This window comes from Nycticebus coucang, chromosome 17, assembly GCF_027406575.1.
Source record: "Nycticebus coucang isolate mNycCou1 chromosome 17, mNycCou1.pri, whole genome shotgun sequence".
NCBI classification, from domain to species: Eukaryota; Metazoa; Chordata; class Mammalia; order Primates; family Lorisidae; genus Nycticebus; species Nycticebus coucang.
The window spans coordinates 49,604,243-49,621,446 of NC_069796.1; the positions used below are offsets into that span (position 1 = coordinate 49,604,243).

Sequence of the window (17,204 nt, forward strand, 5' to 3'; positions counted from 1 at the left end):
CAAATCTCAGAAGAGGAAACTTATCAAGAAAATGAAAAATATGTATACTTATTATTTCTTCTGAAGTATCTCCATCTTTAATAACAGAACAAAAAACTATGAAGCAAATAAAACAATCTTTAATTTTCTCTTATAAAAACTGAAAACTCAGGGGAAAAAAAGCCACTGATGAACAAAGGTATCCTAGTCTCAGTAACAAATGAAGGGAAAACTACTTAAAGTAAAAATAAATATCTCTTGGTAGTTCATTACCTTCAGGTAACTAGCATGCTTCTTTAGTCTCTTTGTATACTCTCAGTTTAAAAACGAATATTAACACAGAATGGATGTATTTAGTACAACCACATATTACCAAGGGTATAACCAAAAGGCTGTTAACACATAAAGACAAAAACCAGGCTTGGCGCCCGTAGCACAGCAGTTAAGGCGCCAGCCACATACACCAAGGGTGGTGGCTTCGAATCCGACCCAGGCCAGCTAAACCATAATGACAACCGTAACAACAACAAAAAAAATAGCCAGGTGTTGTGAAGGGCATCTAGTCCCAGCTACTCAAGCCCAAGAGTTTGAGGTTCCTGTGAGCTGTGACGCCACGGTACTCTACCCAGGGGCGACACAGACTCTGCATTAAAAAAAAAAAAAATAATAATAATGATGATGATAAAATAAATAAAGACAAAGCCAAACAAGAGGCTTGGCACCTGTAGCACAGTGGTTACAGCGCCAGCCACATACACTGAGGGTGGCGGGTTCGAACCCAGCCCGAGCCAGCTAAAAAAAAAAAACGATGACAACTGCAATAAAAAATGGCCTAGCATTGTGGTGGGTGCCTATAGCACCAGCTACTTGGGTGGCTGAGGCAAGATAATCACTTAAGCCCAAGAGTTGTAGGCTGCTGTGAGCTGTAATACTACTGCACTCTACTGAGGATGACACAGTGACACTCTGTCTCAAAAAACAAAAACAAAAACCAACAAACAAACAAGAAAACGTCAGTACCAAAGAAGCATAAGATAATGTATTTTTATAAGCTTATATGTGCAAAAACACAGGAAAGTTCTGTGGTTGGTCAAACTGCCTTTTTGTGGATTTTTACTAATTATATATTGTGAGTAAACTTTATGCCTATTTTTAAAAATGCAGCCCATTCTCAAAGGTATACAGGAAGAAGTTATTGTTTGATAAATTAGGACAGATTCCGTTCAATAGAGGTACATACACTGTCTTCAAAAACATTATTACTAATTTTAGTTTTCAGTACTTGTAGCAATTTTTCTCTTAACCAGGAGTCATGTTTACCCCTGCCCTTCCAAAAAATTCACAACCTACGAACTTGTATATACAAAACAAACGATTTAATACAACTTTTTATGTGAACAATTAAATGATTGTGCTATGAAGTTTAAGTAAAATGTATAAATTGGTAAATAAAAATGAGGCACTAGAGCTTTAAAAAATTTACATTCTTATCAGGTACCTAAATTACCCATCTGCTCTATCTCCCCAACTAAGATCCACTCACAATAGCTGGTAGTTCTGTGCCTGAATAAAAAAATCTTATGTTCTAATAATAAAACAACAACAAAAATCTTATGGTCCCAGGAATACGGCTGGGCAGTATGGAAAAGATTAAAATGATTCCCCATAAAATACATGTGAATAATTAACCTATTACCAAATTATATTTTTTCTTTTCTGATTACTCATGCCAATATCTCCTTTTCATCATATACTAAATTGAATGATTAAGAACTTATTTGTTCAGGAGTGTCAAAATTTAGATACGCAAATTTTGTGATTAAAAAAGTATTTCTCAGGACGGCGCCTGTAGCTCAGTGGGTAAGGCACCGGCCCCGTATACCAAGGGTGGCAGGTTCAAACCTGGCTGTGGCCAAACTGCAACAAAAAAATAGACAGGCGCTGTGGCGGGTGCCAGTAGTCCCAGCTACTCAGGAGGCTGAGGCAAGAGAACCGCCTAAGCCCAGGAGTTGGAGGTTGCTGTGAGCTGCGTGACGCCACAGCACTCTACAGAGGGCGATAAAAGTGAGACTCTGTCTCTACAAAAAAAAAAAAAGTATTTCTAAGGGCAGTACTGGCCCTATATATACCGGAGGTGGCAGGTTCAAACCCAGCCCTGGCCAAAAACTGCAAAAAAAAAAAAAGTATTTCTCTTTGTCTTAAAATTCTACCTAACTTTTACAAAAGTAAAAGAAAATGTTAAGAGTGCTGCTTACGGTTTCTTTAAAAATGTAGGAAATTACTAGAGTGTTTATCTAACTTTCCGAAAACTAAATCATCAAGTTATGCATTCGTTTAACTTATCATAAGGTATTACCAATGGCAATTTACTATAGTTACATTGTTAAGAATGCAATGTCTTCTAGTTCCAGAGCACATAATGCTCTATAAGTATCCCTTTGGTAGAAGCTGAGAATTCACAGATTGAGGTAAATGAATTATAGAAACACTAAGATCTGAAATCTGATCTACACTTACCTGAAGTTCCATAGGGAAGGAGAAGAGAGGTGAGGTAGAATGTATTTATTATACAGCACTGATGCAAGTGAATTAAAATATATTTCGTGCATTAAGTTATGCAACTCCAAACACATTTTTAAAAGCTAAACAATCTCAAATTTACTATAATCATTTCCTCATATGGATATTAGAGATCTAAACATAATCTCCTATTTTCATTTAGGTTTTCTCTAAACTTTACAAGTTTTAAGCAAAAGCCACAAAGAAACATCTTAGTAATGTTATGTTTGCCAAGTATGTCTGAATAATGCCAACGTAAGAGGTGCTTGAGCAAGATCTACATTCTCCAGAATTAAAACAAAAATAATAAAAATAAAACAATAAAAAAGAAAAGCACATGAATTTGGGATTGAGGTTGGAATAGGAGACAGTTTCAGACCTGGTTTAATCCTGAGAAAGATGGGTCCTGAGAAGTACTAACAGTCATGCTTCTTTTCCTCTTCCCCACTGGAGATTCTAAACACTAAACAGACAATAGAGGGTGGCAGTGCATCAAACAGTATTGCTTACATTGCAACAATGGCCGGCGCAGACAGGCAACACCGAGGCATTAGAGAAAGAACAGGGTAGCCAAATGCCATCCTTCTTCCACCAAGCACTGTAGCTTCTCAATTTTCCAAATAAGAATCACATGCTTAAGAACATTTGAATTCTGGAAAATACTCAAGTTTTTAATGCCACTATATTGTGTCACTGCCTGAAACAGGGATAGCAATGGTGACATTTGGCTCTTTAATTTTTTAATCAAAAAAGGGGAATTTAGATCTGCAATCTTTGGTACCACAATCTGCCCTTCCCCCACGAAAAGACTGTACAGGGGAAAAAAATCTTCAGTAAGGAAGAGGTAGAAGGCATTTAGTCACCTTAAAATTTATTTTTATAAGCATGCAGGGCTGATTACTGGAAGAGATGAGCAAATTCACTAAGATTGGAGTGGTCACTCCTAAATATCAAATTCAGAACAATTCTCCAAATAAGGAATTTAACTTTAAAAATCCACCTCAAAATCCCCCCAAAACCTTTTTCTCCCATGAATAGAAACTACTGGAACAAGCTGACCAAAGAATCCAGTTTCATACAACTGGCATTTTTCAAACTACAACACAGAAAACGCTAAAAACCAACTACATAAATAAAACGCTAATCTAAAATGTCCAAGAGCAACATTTAGTATGACTCTTAGTTAAATAAACAGTTTGCTTCTATCTACCTCAGGCTCTCTCTGAAACCGGGTAACGGCAAGTAGCTACACTTTTTAATATCTGTAAGGAGGGTACAAATCATAAAAATGTGTTGTTGTTTTTTTTTAAATCACTAGGTTAACTTAAGACTTCCTAACACAATTATGTGATTAAGAAGCGATTCTTGAGGAGGAAAAAAAGGAAAGTGGTATTATCTAAGCTATCGTTTAAATTTAAGGCAAAAACCATGTACTGCAACATCAACATGCAGAACAGGGATGATATGGGGATAATGGGTCCTTAGGGGTAAGAAAAGGGGGGAGGGGAGGGCTGGGAAATCGCCAAAGAAGATTAAGAGTCAAACTGACAAAACTGCCCCAAAACTTAAGATCAGTAATTTTTTCGATTAAATTACCAGGCCTTGCAGTAACGATTGAGAACCTGGATACGTCATAGAGAAAAATTACATAGTATTTTTTTCTTAAATGCATTTTGGAGATGACAAGATAAGTCATTAAATACCCTTCATTATTTAAAGCTTAACCAAAAAAATTAATTTCCTAAAACTTGGTCAGACCAACACCAATGTCACACATTAACAAATAACACCAGTTCTAATGGTAATGGCTCCAAGTTGGCATTCATACAGGCAAACAAAGGTAAACATTTATAGCTAGACCTAAAAACACCAAACATCCCCTAATATCTTAATAAAACAAATGGGAATTTTCCTTCCAAAAACAAAATAAACAAAAAAATAAACCACAAAAAGCCCCCGAGTTGTCCTGAAGTTGAGAATTTCTATCAGAATCATCAGATCATATTATACTTAGTGCACTGCCAATGCTGCCTGTCTGCCCGAGCTCAACATTGAATTCATAAAGAAAGCAATTCACTCAAAAACTAATCATTGCAGAAAAAATTTCAACACAATTAATATCTAACTTCAATCATGCGTCACTAGCTACAACCCAATTACCCCGTAAGTAGAACCATTCTCAGAGACCCCTGTGAACGCTAGTTTTGTTGAATGAATGTTCATTTCACTTGTCTATTATTTTCCTGTAAATGAGGGAGGAAGGGTGAAGAACTCATTCAACTTCGCACCCAAGTAAAAAACTGTCAACTACTTTTTAAGGAGGCCCAAAAGTTATCCTTTTAAATACACAAATCCAAGGACTGAAGAATTCTCGTTATCAACCATGCTCAGTCAGCAAACATTAACGCCATGGTGACAGATGGGTCAGTGTTCCCACAATGGCATGAGTACGTATTTTATAAAAATCCACACTTCAGAGCCAAAGGTTAAAATCTGATTTTTAGCATTCAGAAGGAAAAGAATATGGGAGTTTTCACTATTTAAGTGAATGAAAAATAGATATAATTGTTCAACAGTTAAATGTTAATAACAGATGATTACAGTTCATTATAATGCCCTTGGAATTTTATATTTCCATATAGGTACCTAACCTTGGATGGGTAAAACGTAGAGTATTTAAGTTAATAGAGTTAGCTGATTATCCTTCTAGCACAATCTTTTAAAGCAATTATCAACAGCATATTCAATTTACTATAGCTTTTTAAAGATTGAAGTTTTCCAAAGCAATTCTTGTTGGTATTTTACTCTTTGTTCTTTCATGCAAAGAGCATTTGACTAACCTTATTACAGTGACGCCCAATACCCATTAGGAAGTTATCTGGTTTAATGTCTCTGTGTATAAAATTCTTTGTATGCACATATTCAATTCTACTGATCATCTGGAAAAAAAGGGAGAGATAACTGAAGTAAGTGATAAATAAAATATTATTTCTCAAGTATTTCAATACCTGAATTATTTATTTAGAATTCACAAAGATAATGACAAAAAAAAATTTACATTGAAAAGACAACTAAGCTATCTATTATTTTCTATCATAGATTGATGGATATCTCTATGCATAAACCTGTAGTGTTCTTTTGCCTTATCTTTCCAAATGATTAAAAACATGACAAGGTCAAATCTGATAAAAGACCCGGTGTTCCTGATTTTCAAATTATAAATGTAATGTATTTAAAACTGTTTCAGTTGCTACAATATAGGAAATAAGATAAAAGCTTTCCACCCTCAATTCTACGCCCTCTCCAGTAACCAGCATTAAAATGGCCCGATACTACCCAGGCCTATTTCCATGCTATGCTTACAAAGACATATATATACACATAAACTCAGACATAAACACATACTTGGGAGTTGGGGGTATACAAATGAGGTATGTACTCTCCCCATGGTTTTCTCAATTTTATTATTAATTCCATTCAAAAGGTGCATATTAAATGCTTAGTAAATATACTGTAAGTAATTATTACATGTAAACTGAGATGGAAGCATTATTACCACTTTATTCTTGCTCTTGGTTGTTTTAACTAAACATATCCTAAAACATTCCTGGGAGTTGGCAGCTGCAAGATAAACACATACATGCTCAGGTTTTCTTTCTTTAGTGTTTTTTAGATTCCCCCATGGTTTTCTGAATGCATTCCACTCAAAATGTACATATTAAATATGTCTTTTTTTTGTTTGTTTTTGAGATGAGAGTGTCATTCTGTTGCCCAGGCTAGAGTGCCATGGCAACCTTAAACTCCTCGGTTCAACCAATCCTCCTGTGTCAGCCTCCAGAACAGTTGGGACTACAAGCACCACCACAACACCCAGATAATTTTTATCTTGCTCAGGCTGGTCTTGAACTCCTGAGCTCAAGTGATCTTCTTGCCTCGACCCTGAGTGCTAGGATTACAGGCATGCCCAACCTAAACATGTCTTTTTTAACAAGCTTTTCTTAATTTCTTTTTTTTTTTTGGTGGTTTTTTGGCCGGGACTGGGTTTGAACCCGCCACCTCCGGCATATGGGACTGGCGCCCTACTCCTTGAGCCACAGGCACTGCCCCGCTTTTCTTTTTTTGTAGAGACAGAGTCTCACTGTACCGCCCTCAGGTAGAGTGCCGTGGCATCACACAGCTCACAGCAACCTCTAACTCTTGGGCTTACGCGATTCTCCTGCCTCAGCCTCCCGAGCAGCTGGGACTACAGGCGCCCGCCACGACGCCCGGCTATTTTTCTGTTACAGTTTGGCCGGGGCTGGGTTTGAACCCACCACCCCTGGCATATGGGGCTGGCGCCCTACTCACTGGGCCACAGGCGCCGCCCACGCCCCGCTTTTCTTAATTTCTTAGAAATTATGCCATGTCAAACAATATAGTTCTAACGTTCTTTTTCATGACTACAAATGTTCTATATGTGTGTTTTCCCCAACTTACATAATTCTCACACTGTTTCTTTTTCCCACTATAAACAAGGCTATTCACAGTATACTTAGATATAGATCATTTACCTACTGATGCTTTTTTTCCTATGGGTTTTAAATTCCATACAATTATGGGGAGTTGCTGAATTGAAGGACACAATTTTTATTTTGTTAATATAACATCTGACTGGGCGGCACCTGTGGCTCGGTGAGTAGGGTGCTGGCCCCATATACCGAGGGTGGTGGGTTCAAACTCAGCCCCAGCCAAACTGCAACAAAAAAATAGCCGGCATTGTGGCGGGCGCCTATAGTCCCAGCTATTCGGGAGGCTGAGGCAAGAGAATCGTGTAAGCCCAAGAGCTGGAGGTTGCTGTGAGCCGTGTGACGCCACGGTACTCTACCGAGGGCAGTATTTTTCTGTCTCTACAAATAAATAAATAAATAAATAACATCTGACTGGTTTTCACAACAAGCTGTGACAATTCTTATTTCTACCAGTAGTAAATCAGAATGTTCTTTTTTTTTTTTTTTTACTAGTGAAGTTATTTTATTATAGTTCTTCCTAAATTTTACTAATTTGACAGGTAAAAAGTATTATCTCATTTGTACTTCCCTAACACTAAGCCTGGTCATCTGATCATTTTTACTGGTGATTTGGATTTATTTATCTATGAGCTAACAAACCATATTCTTTGCCCATTATTCTCATAGCTTATCCTTTCTTCAGTCAATTTTTAGGATTTCTTTGCAAATAATAAACAACTTTTCATTTGAAAAGATTTAAAATTTTATGTAGTCACATTTTTTGATAGACTTTGTGTTAAAAGTCAATGTTTTGAAGGTTTTTCATTGATGAGAGAAACTAGCCTGGAATGAAGCCACCAGAAGCTGAGTGGAAATTGCCCCTCTGCAGGTGCCAATCTTAGGAGCCAAGAGTGGTGTTTAAAAGTTCATCTTGAGGGAATAATGTGTAATATATAATTTGAAATAAAGGTATAGTAACCTTAAAAGAGCATTCTTAACAGATAACATTACGAATGGGGTTAATTTGTTAAATGAATAATAACTTTGATAAAGTTTTCGTGCACAGGCAAAATGTATTCACTAGATTTCCATGTAGTAATCTGCTCTTTGTAATTTGTAGTCCTCAAAAGACTATTTTTAAAATAAAAGTCCATCCTTACACTTAAAAAGAAAAGAAAAGATTTAAAATTTTAAAATTTTGTCTTTGCTCATGGTGGCTCTTGTACACAACAGAAATTTCAAATTACCAAATGTCTATTCCTTCTATACTTAGAAGTCGTATTTTGAAATGTATTCCATACCCAAAGATGGTCAACGTTCTTTCTCTCTCTCTTTTTGTTAGACAGAACATCCCTTTGTCACCCTTGGTAGAAGTGCCATGGCATCATAGCTCACTGCAACCTCTAACTCTTGGGCTCAAGTGAGTCTCTTGCTTCAGCATCCTTCCTTCAGCTGGGACTACGTCTGCCTCAACACCCGGATATTTTTAGAGATGAGGTCACACTCTGGCTCAGGCTGGTCTCAAACCTATGAGCTCAGGCAACCTATCAGCCTTGGCCTCCCAGAGTATTAGGATTACAGGTGGGAGCCACTGTGCCGGCCCTTATTTTTCTATCCATACATTCTTCTTCTTCTTCTCCTCAGTAGTACATGCCATAATTCTATTTTTAATTTGTCCCTATTTCCCAAAGCTTTTATTACCATAAATATACACATTCTAAATCATGTTCCTCAACTTTGACAAATGTCCTCTGAAGCCAAACCAGTAATCTCTGGCTTAAACTACTTATACTTTCAAAGTAGTAAATGTACACAATGCATAAATACCACCTTTATGTGCAGAATATAAAAGTAAAACAAAATATTTAAGTCATTTACTGTACATACTTGTTCCAGCTAAATAATACCCATCATTAAAACTATGGCAATTAATCACTGTGGAAAAGCTGAGTAAAGGGTAATTAATAGTGTAAACTACAGACTATTTCAGTGTTAGGCCTGCCTATACCCTTCTACAGAGCAAGAATCAGGTATTAATTAACCACTTCTGATACTAATGATTTTTTTCTCCATAAACAAAAACAATTTAATTATTTTATGTAACCTAAAATACATAATTTATCAGATGAGTTCATATTTATGCTTTTCTTATAAGTAAACTTCTTTCCTGCTCAAAATAAATAAGCGTGGAGGAGTATTAAATTGGCAGAAAAATTGGATTGGAAAGGGTTAAAAGGAAGCATTCTTACAATTCCTTCCCTCAGAATCACATTCTTTCTCTTACATTATCAGTGTAACCAAGAAAGACTTCTATCACAGAATTCTGAACATCTCATTTTTCTGCCTTTCTCTACTGGATTCTAAGCTTCTATAGAGCAGCGGTTCTCAACCTGTGGGTCATGACCCACATGAACTGTGGCATTAGGAAGGTTGAGAACCACTGTTCTAGAGTGAAGGGCCTAGTTCTTTGCATGTCCCAAATTAAAAGTACAAAGGTAGGCTTGGCGCCTGTAGCTCAAGCAGCTAAGGCACCAGCCCACATACACCTGAGCTAGCGGGTTCAAATCTTAGCCCAGGCCCGCAAACAACGATGATGATGGCTGCAACCAAAAAATAGCTGGGTGTTGTAGCGGATGCCTATAATCCCAGCTCCTTGGGAGGCAGAGGCAAGAGAATTGCTTGAGCCCAGGAGTTGGAGGTTGCAGCGAGGTATAATGCCATGGCACTCTACCCAGGTTGACAGCTTGAGGCTCTGTCTCAAAAAATAAAATAAAATAAAGTAAAATAAAAGGACAAAGGTAATAGGCCCTTAATGTATGCTCAATGTATGAATGCTTATGTGTTACCAAGCCTATCAAATTTAAGCTGTAACTCTTATTAGAACTCACTGTTCTGTAATTAAAAAACATTAAAAGCTTTTTAGCCTTTTAATACTTGTTTATAATGTGCCTCAAATTGAATATTATAATTTGTTAATATTTGCTTGTGCGCCTCAGTAGATTTTAGGTTCAGTTAAAGAAGCCTGGGGATTATCAGTGCTAATTACAGAAAATGGGCCCTATTTACCAATCCCTTGAATTTATGGGCTTTTAAACAATTTTTAAAGATTCATCCATAATACTTGTACATATTTTGGGGGTATATGTGATATTTTGATATATGGATACAATGTATAATGATTAAATGAGGATTAAGTGAGGTAATAATCACTTTAAACATTCACATTTTCTTTGTGTTGGTAACATTATACACAATTCTTCTCTTCCGGCTATTTTGAAATATACAATAAACTACTGTTAACTATAACCTCCCTACTGTACTATCAAATACTAGACCCCATTCCTTCTACTTAGTTGTATTTTGTACCCATTAACCAACTTCTCTCTATTGTTCCCTAAATTTATAGACGTTCTAAAATCCTATGTCAACTGCTAGTTTTATTACCCTGTTTTCCTTTATGGCATCCCATTTAAAAAAAAGGCAGTCTGGGCAGCACCCATGGCTCAGTGGGTAGGACACCAGCCCCATATACGGAGGGTGGCAGGTTCAAACCTGGCCCCAGCCAAACTGCAACAAAAATAGCCAGGCGTTGTGGCAGGTGCCTGTAATCCCTCCCAGCTACTCCGGAGGCTGAGGCAAGAGAATCACTAAGCCCAAGAGCTGGAGGTTGCTGTGAGCTGTGACACCACAGCACTCTACCGAGGGCAACAAAGTGAAACTCTGTCTCAAAATAAATAAATGAAAGCAGTCTTTCACAGCATTCTTATAAACACACAAAGCTTAACTTGAAGCATTTCCAACATTTTCCTGCCCTCAAAAGAACCTTGACCAAAGTTAAAAATTATACATTCCTTGATAGTCACCCTATTATTTTAATATACAGAGTGAACATAAAGTTTTCATGTGCAACTTAAAATAATTTAATATAGTAAACTGTTATGCCCAACCTGTATTATCCTTTCCCTGCCCCCCCCCAATATTTAAAACTAATTTTTTCTCATTTTCCTAAGATCAAAATATCTAAAATTTGGCTGGGCAATTTTAATTCACACCTGTAATCCCAGCAATCTGGGAGGCCAAGGCAGGAAGATTGCTTGAGCTCAGGAGTTTGAGATCAGCCTGAACAAGAGACCCCATCTATACTAAAAATAGAAAAATTAGCAGGGCATTGTGGTAAGAGCCTGTAGTCCCAGATTATTGAAAAATTGAGGTATGAGGATCACTTGAACCCACGAATATGAGGTTGCTGTGAGCTACACTGATGCCACTGCACTCAACCCCAGGGTAACAGAGACCGTCTCAAAACAAAAACTAAACTAAAATTTGACTAAAAAGACATTTAATCTAACCTATAGTCAATGCATCAAATTCCTGACATCTCCAAAATTTCCAAGGTTTGCTTAAATAATACCATTGCCCAAGAATCTATTACTTCCAGTGCTTGAATTATTTGAGTACCTTATTTTCCTCAAAAATATAGTTTTCAGAAGAGTCCCACACATAATACATAATATTCAATTTGCTTAATTTATCCAAAATTTTAATATGTATCTACACCTACATTATGCTCTAAATTCTTCCTTCAAACAAGATCTGCTATATAAACACTAAAACTCCATCTGAAGGAATAGCCTGAAAACTACGTTTATAGGAGTAATAATTCCAATTTTTGTCTTATTCTCACAAGAAAACAACTACAAATCATACTGTTAATTTTTTTTTTTTGCTTATCCTAAAGTTAGTGATGCCTAAGATTGTAATATTCAAGTTTATGAACATTCAAATACAATCAAATAGAAGTATTCTTTGTTTTTATTCTTATCAAAATGTCACATACCTGGTCAGCTAACATAAGTACAGTTTTCATTGTGAATCTTCTTGAACAGAAATTGAAGAGGTCTTCAAGGCTGGGTCCCAGAAGATCCATGACTAGTACATTATAGTCTTTTTCCTGACCATACCACCTAACAAAAGGAGAAAAGGAATAGGGACAGCATTATGAAAAAGCTGCACTTAACACCAAAAAAAATTTTTTTTGAGGCAGAGTTTCACTATGTTAGCTGGGCTAGAGTGCAGTGATGTCATCATAGCACACTGTAACCTCAAACACCCAGCTTCAAGCAATCCTCCTGCCTCAACCTCCTGAGTAGCTGATACTACAGTTGTGTGCCACAACACCTGACTAATTTTTCTGGATTTTTTTGTAGAAAGTTTCACTCTTGCTCAGGCTGGTGTTGAACTCCTGAACTCAAACAATTCTGCTCTGACCTCACCTCACTGTGTCCAGGAGTATCACCAAATTTAAAAAATTTGTGAACTCTTTAAGAAGATACTCCGGTCAAGTTTTACTATGCCATTTATGCTACGTTTTCCTCTATTCAGAAGACATAATCACTGATCAACTACATTGCCCAACACAAAATAAGGGTAATTGATATGTTTTTCCCCTATTAAGTGACTCCACTCTCTTATAAAGACAGGACATGTATGGATGGCAACCTTAACATTCCTCTTCCCAGGGCAGCTAAATTCTATCTATATCCATCTGCCTGATTCCTATAAACTTAGCAAATTCTTTAACCTTACCTGTATTTACTTCCTAACTAAATGAAGGAAACTGTATCAGTCATTCCAAATGTTGCAGAAAGCAAAGATCCTTTTTATCTTAACTCTTGGCCCAACTCCCACCTAACTACATTTAATAAATAATTACTTGCCCTTTTAAAAATGGAGTCACTCTGAGAAGCCTAAGTGGAAGGAATGCTTGAGTTCAGGAGTTCAAGACCCGCCTAAGCAAAAGTGAGACCCTGTCTCTACCAAAAACAGATAAATTAGTCAGGTATGATGGTGGATGCTTTTAAGTCCACAGCTACTAGGAGTCTGAGGTGGGAGATCACTTGAATCCAGAAGTGCGAGGTTGCTTGCTGTGAGCTCTGCTGATGCCATGACACTCTAGGCAACACTAGGTAACAGAGCAAGACTGTCTGAAAAATAAACAAAAACGGGTGGCACCTGCAGCTCAAAGGGATAGGGCACTGGCCCCATATGCCAGAGGTGGTGGGTTCAAACCCAGCCCCAGCCAAAAACTGCTAAAAAAAAAAAGAAAGAAAAGAAAAATAAAAACAATAAAAATAAAATAATAAAATAAAAGGGAGTATCATTTTTCTGAGTTTCAGATGACAGAAAATAACCAATATTAACACAAGGTTTGATCACATTTATTTGTGTTTGACTGGAATCATGTCTTAATTATCCTATGCTGTACATGTATTCCTGCAGACACATATATGATGTGGCCCCAGTAACTCAAGAAATAACTACTGCTTATTTTACTTAACCCAAGAAGGGGGAATCATTGTAATAAATGATCTCAAATTTCAATGTCTTATGATCCTGGTAAGCATTCTTTCTTAGGTTCAGTGCCTGTAGCACAGTGGTTACTGCGCCAGCCACATACACAGAGGAGGCTAGCAGATTTAAGCCCAGCCCTGGATGGCCAGCTAAACATGAGTGACAACTACAACAAGAAAATAGCTGGGTGCTATGGCGGGTGCCTGTAGTCTCAGTTACTCAGGAGGCTAAGGCAAAAGAATCACTTAAACCCAAGAGATTGAGGTTGCTGTGAGCTGTGATGCCATGGTACTCTACCGAGGGCGACATAGTAAGACTGTCTCAAAAAAGAATTCTTTCTTAAAAACAAGCACTACTGCTTTTATTCCCCCCAAACTTTACTAGATTATAAATTCTGCTTAGAAAGAAAACTGGCCAATATTTGAAATTTTGTAAAGAAAACAAAAAAGGGCTCAGTGCCCATAGCTCAGCAGTTAGGGTGTCAACCACATACACCAAGGCTGGCGGGTTTGAAACTGGCCCAGGCCAGCTAAACAACAATGACAACTGCAACAAAAAATAGCCGGGTGTTGTGGCAGGCACCTGTAGTCCCAGCTACTTGGGAGGCTGAGGCAAGAGAATTGCTTAAGCCCAAGAGTTGGAGGTTGTTGTGAGCTGTGATGCTACAGCACTCAGTAGAGGGCTGAGGACGACAAAGTGAGACTCTGTCTCAAAAAAAAAAAAAAAAAAAGAAAACAAGGTATGAGTTAAGTTTAAAGCTGAATAGGAGCCATTTCTTTGTTAACTCTAGTAAGACACAATACCAAGCATATCTGAAAAATTTGTAGGTTAAAAATATTCAAAAAAGGGGGCGGCGCCTGTGGCTCAGTCGGTAAGGCGCCGGCCCCATATACCGAGGGTGGCGGGTTCAAACCCAGCCCCGGCCAAACTGCAACCAAAAATAGCCGGGCGTTGTGGCGGGTGCCTGTAGTCCCAGCTACTCGGGAGGCTGAGGCAAGAGAATCGCTGAAGCCCAGGAGTTGGAGGTTGCTGTGAGCCGTGTGACGCCACAGCACTCTACCGAGGGCAATAAAGTGAAGCTCTGTCTCTACAAAAAAAAAAAAAAAAAAAAAAAAATATTCAAAAAAGGGAAAAAGCCTTTTTTAAAAAAAATCTGTGTCAAAATTATAGTGCTTTTAGTGCTACTTCTTGGTGTTTTGCTGACATATGCCAACGATTCAAAGAAAATCAAAATTAAGACCAGACGCAGTGGCTTTACACCTATAATCCTTGCACTATAGGAGGCCGAAGTGGGTAAACTGCCTGAGCTCACAGGTTTGAGAACCAGCCTGAGCCAGAGTGAGATCTCATCTCTAAAAATAGCTGGTTTAACCAGTTTGATGAAAATATTTCAAATTGGGGTGGCATCTGTGGCTCAAAGGAGTAGGGTGCTGGCCCCATACACCGGAGGTGATGGGTTCAAACCCAGCCCCAGCCAAAAAAGAAAAAAAATTCAAATTGCATATAAAACCAGTACATTGCACCCTATGATTGCATTAATGTACGCAGCTATGATTTAATAAAATAAAAATAAAAATAGCTGGGTGTTGTGGCAGGCACCTTCCAAGTTCTAGCTACTTGGGAGGCTGAGGCAAGAGAATCACTTGAGCCCAAGAGTTAAAAGGTTGCTGTGAGCTATGACACCACAGAACTCTACCAAGGGTGACAAAGTGAAGACTGTCTCAAAAAAAAAAAAACAAAAAAAAAAACAACTTAAAACTAGAGTATAAGCATTTAATATTTGAGCAATTGTATTTCTCCAGAAAATGCCAACTTAACTACATGAGTATACTATTTTTTTTTTTGGAGACAGAGCCTCAAGCTGTCACCCTTGGTAGAGTGATGTGGCATCACAGTTCACAGCAAACTCCTGGGCTTAAGTGATTCTCTTGCCTCACCTCCCAAGTAGCTGGGACCACAGGAGCCCGCCACAATGCCAGGCTATTTTTTGGTTGCAGCCATCATTGTTGTTTGGTGGGCCCGGGCTGGATTTGACCCGCCAGCTCAGGTGTATGTGGCTGGTGCCTTACCTGCTTGAGCCACAGGCGCCGAGCCTGGTGTTTCTTTTTTAAGAAAACAGTCTATTCTAACTAGTGGTCCCAAGGCCTCACTAACATTATCCCCCAATGACATATATCAAAACTACAAAATATATAAGCTTCCAATCAGTTTTAATTTCAGGTCTATTCCCATATTCAGATGCAATGAGTATCTTCCCTTAGAATGTTACACTGCAAGCAAAAGATCATACTAAGTTCAAAAAGTTCATGTTCTTTCCTATGTTCAGCTGTTCATAAGAACTACATCCCAAACATGAGACATGTGTTAACTGCCATCAAACACACAAAATAGAATCCATTTTCACACCATCTTTGCAGAAAACAGTTAACCAAATAAGGGAAGGTTGTTGTTCACTTCATCTTCTCAAGGTCTTGCCCACTAGCCTAAAAAATACATGTGCCAACCTAACAGTAGTAGATATAGTCTCCTTATTGCACCTAAAACCATGCACCAAGGCTGCAGTTACTTTCCTTCTTCCACTTTATTCTCCATGAGAGAATTAGGGACCTTACACATTCAAACATTTAAAGAAGCTTACAGTGATGTTTTGGGTAACACAAAACAAGTAACAGTATGAAAAGGTAAATGGTAAAGCAACTAAGTTGTATTCTCCTTTCCCTTTTCCTCATTTTTATTTTTTGTCCTTTCCCTTTTCCTCTCCCTTTTACTTAAGTGTCAAGGCAAATTGTTGTTAGAGAGTTGTCAGGAATCTTCTATTATTATTAAAATTATACCAATTTTTTTTTTCAAGACAGACTCTCACACCATTGCCCTTGGTAGAATGCTGTGGCACCATAGCTCACAGCAACCTCAAATTCTTAGACTATTGAGCAATCCTCCTGCCTCAGCCTTCCTAGTAGCTGGGACTAAGGCACCAGTACAATGCACAGCTAGCTTTTCTATTATTTATTTATTTATTTTTTAGTAGAGACAGAGTCTCATTCTTGCTCTGGCTGGTCTCGAACTCCCGAGCTCTGGCAATCCTCCGACCTCAGCCTTCCAGAGTATTAGGACTATAGGTGTGAGCCACAGTGCCCAGCCCACAGCAGATTTTTAATGTAAATTTAACTTATCTAAGTTTAATTTTTATTTTTTCTAAAGAACATGAGGATGATTTATTTGGCAGTCAGATCTTAAAACAGGTAGCAGAACTAGCAAATGGCCAACCCTGAGTCCGAATGTGGGCAGTGGGTTTGTATGTGTCAAAATTTACTTAAAGAAAACAATGCCAAATCCAGAAAGAGCTAAGCAAGTGTGTGGAAGACATGGAAAGTTAAACAGGCAAAAGGGAAAACATAAACCAGCTCTCATAAAACTATGTCTCAGCTCTGCACAGACATTTCTACTATGACAAACAAATACAAAGCTACAATAAGTAACAAGCAAATATTACAACCATCTAAGCCCAAATATAAACCTGGACCTCTTACCCTCATGCAATTAACATAATTTCATAAAGCACTTCTTAAATTATCTGCAAGAAAGCCTCTAACTCAATAATTAGAAACTGGGATGAATTTCATGAATTGAAGAATATATTTTCTTTTTTTCTAATTTCTTTGAAACAGTCTCACTATATCGCCCTTTATAAGAGTACCACGGCGTCACAGCTCACAGCAACCTCTAATTCTTGGGCTTAAGCGATTGTCTTGCCTCAGCCTCCCAAGGACTACAGGTGCCTGCCACAACACCCGGCTAGAGGAATATATTTTTTTAAAAAACAAGTCA

The 17,204-nt window shown here is 37.8% G+C and overlaps 1 protein-coding gene across 5 annotated transcripts in view; it reads right to left on the bottom strand.

Annotated features, from left to right (window-relative positions):
* The window catches only part of CSNK1A1 (casein kinase 1 alpha 1), an 85,903-nt gene that overhangs the window by 22,655 nt on the left and 46,044 nt on the right, over positions 1-17,204 (bottom strand). For 3 of the 5 annotated variants that reach the window (XM_053567320.1, XM_053567316.1, XM_053567317.1), the window contains 3 exons: positions 11,863-11,989; positions 5,379-5,477; positions 2,918-3,001 (listed from right to left, as the gene is read on the bottom strand). In XM_053567320.1, the coding sequence (XP_053423295.1) occupies positions 2,918-3,001; positions 5,379-5,477; positions 11,863-11,952 (273 nt within the window). In that variant the 5' untranslated portion in view covers positions 11,953-11,989. The remainder of the gene's footprint in view (positions 1-2,917; positions 3,002-5,378; positions 5,478-11,862; positions 11,990-17,204) is intronic. The other 2 variants (XM_053567318.1, XM_053567319.1) reach the window with 2 other exon arrangements.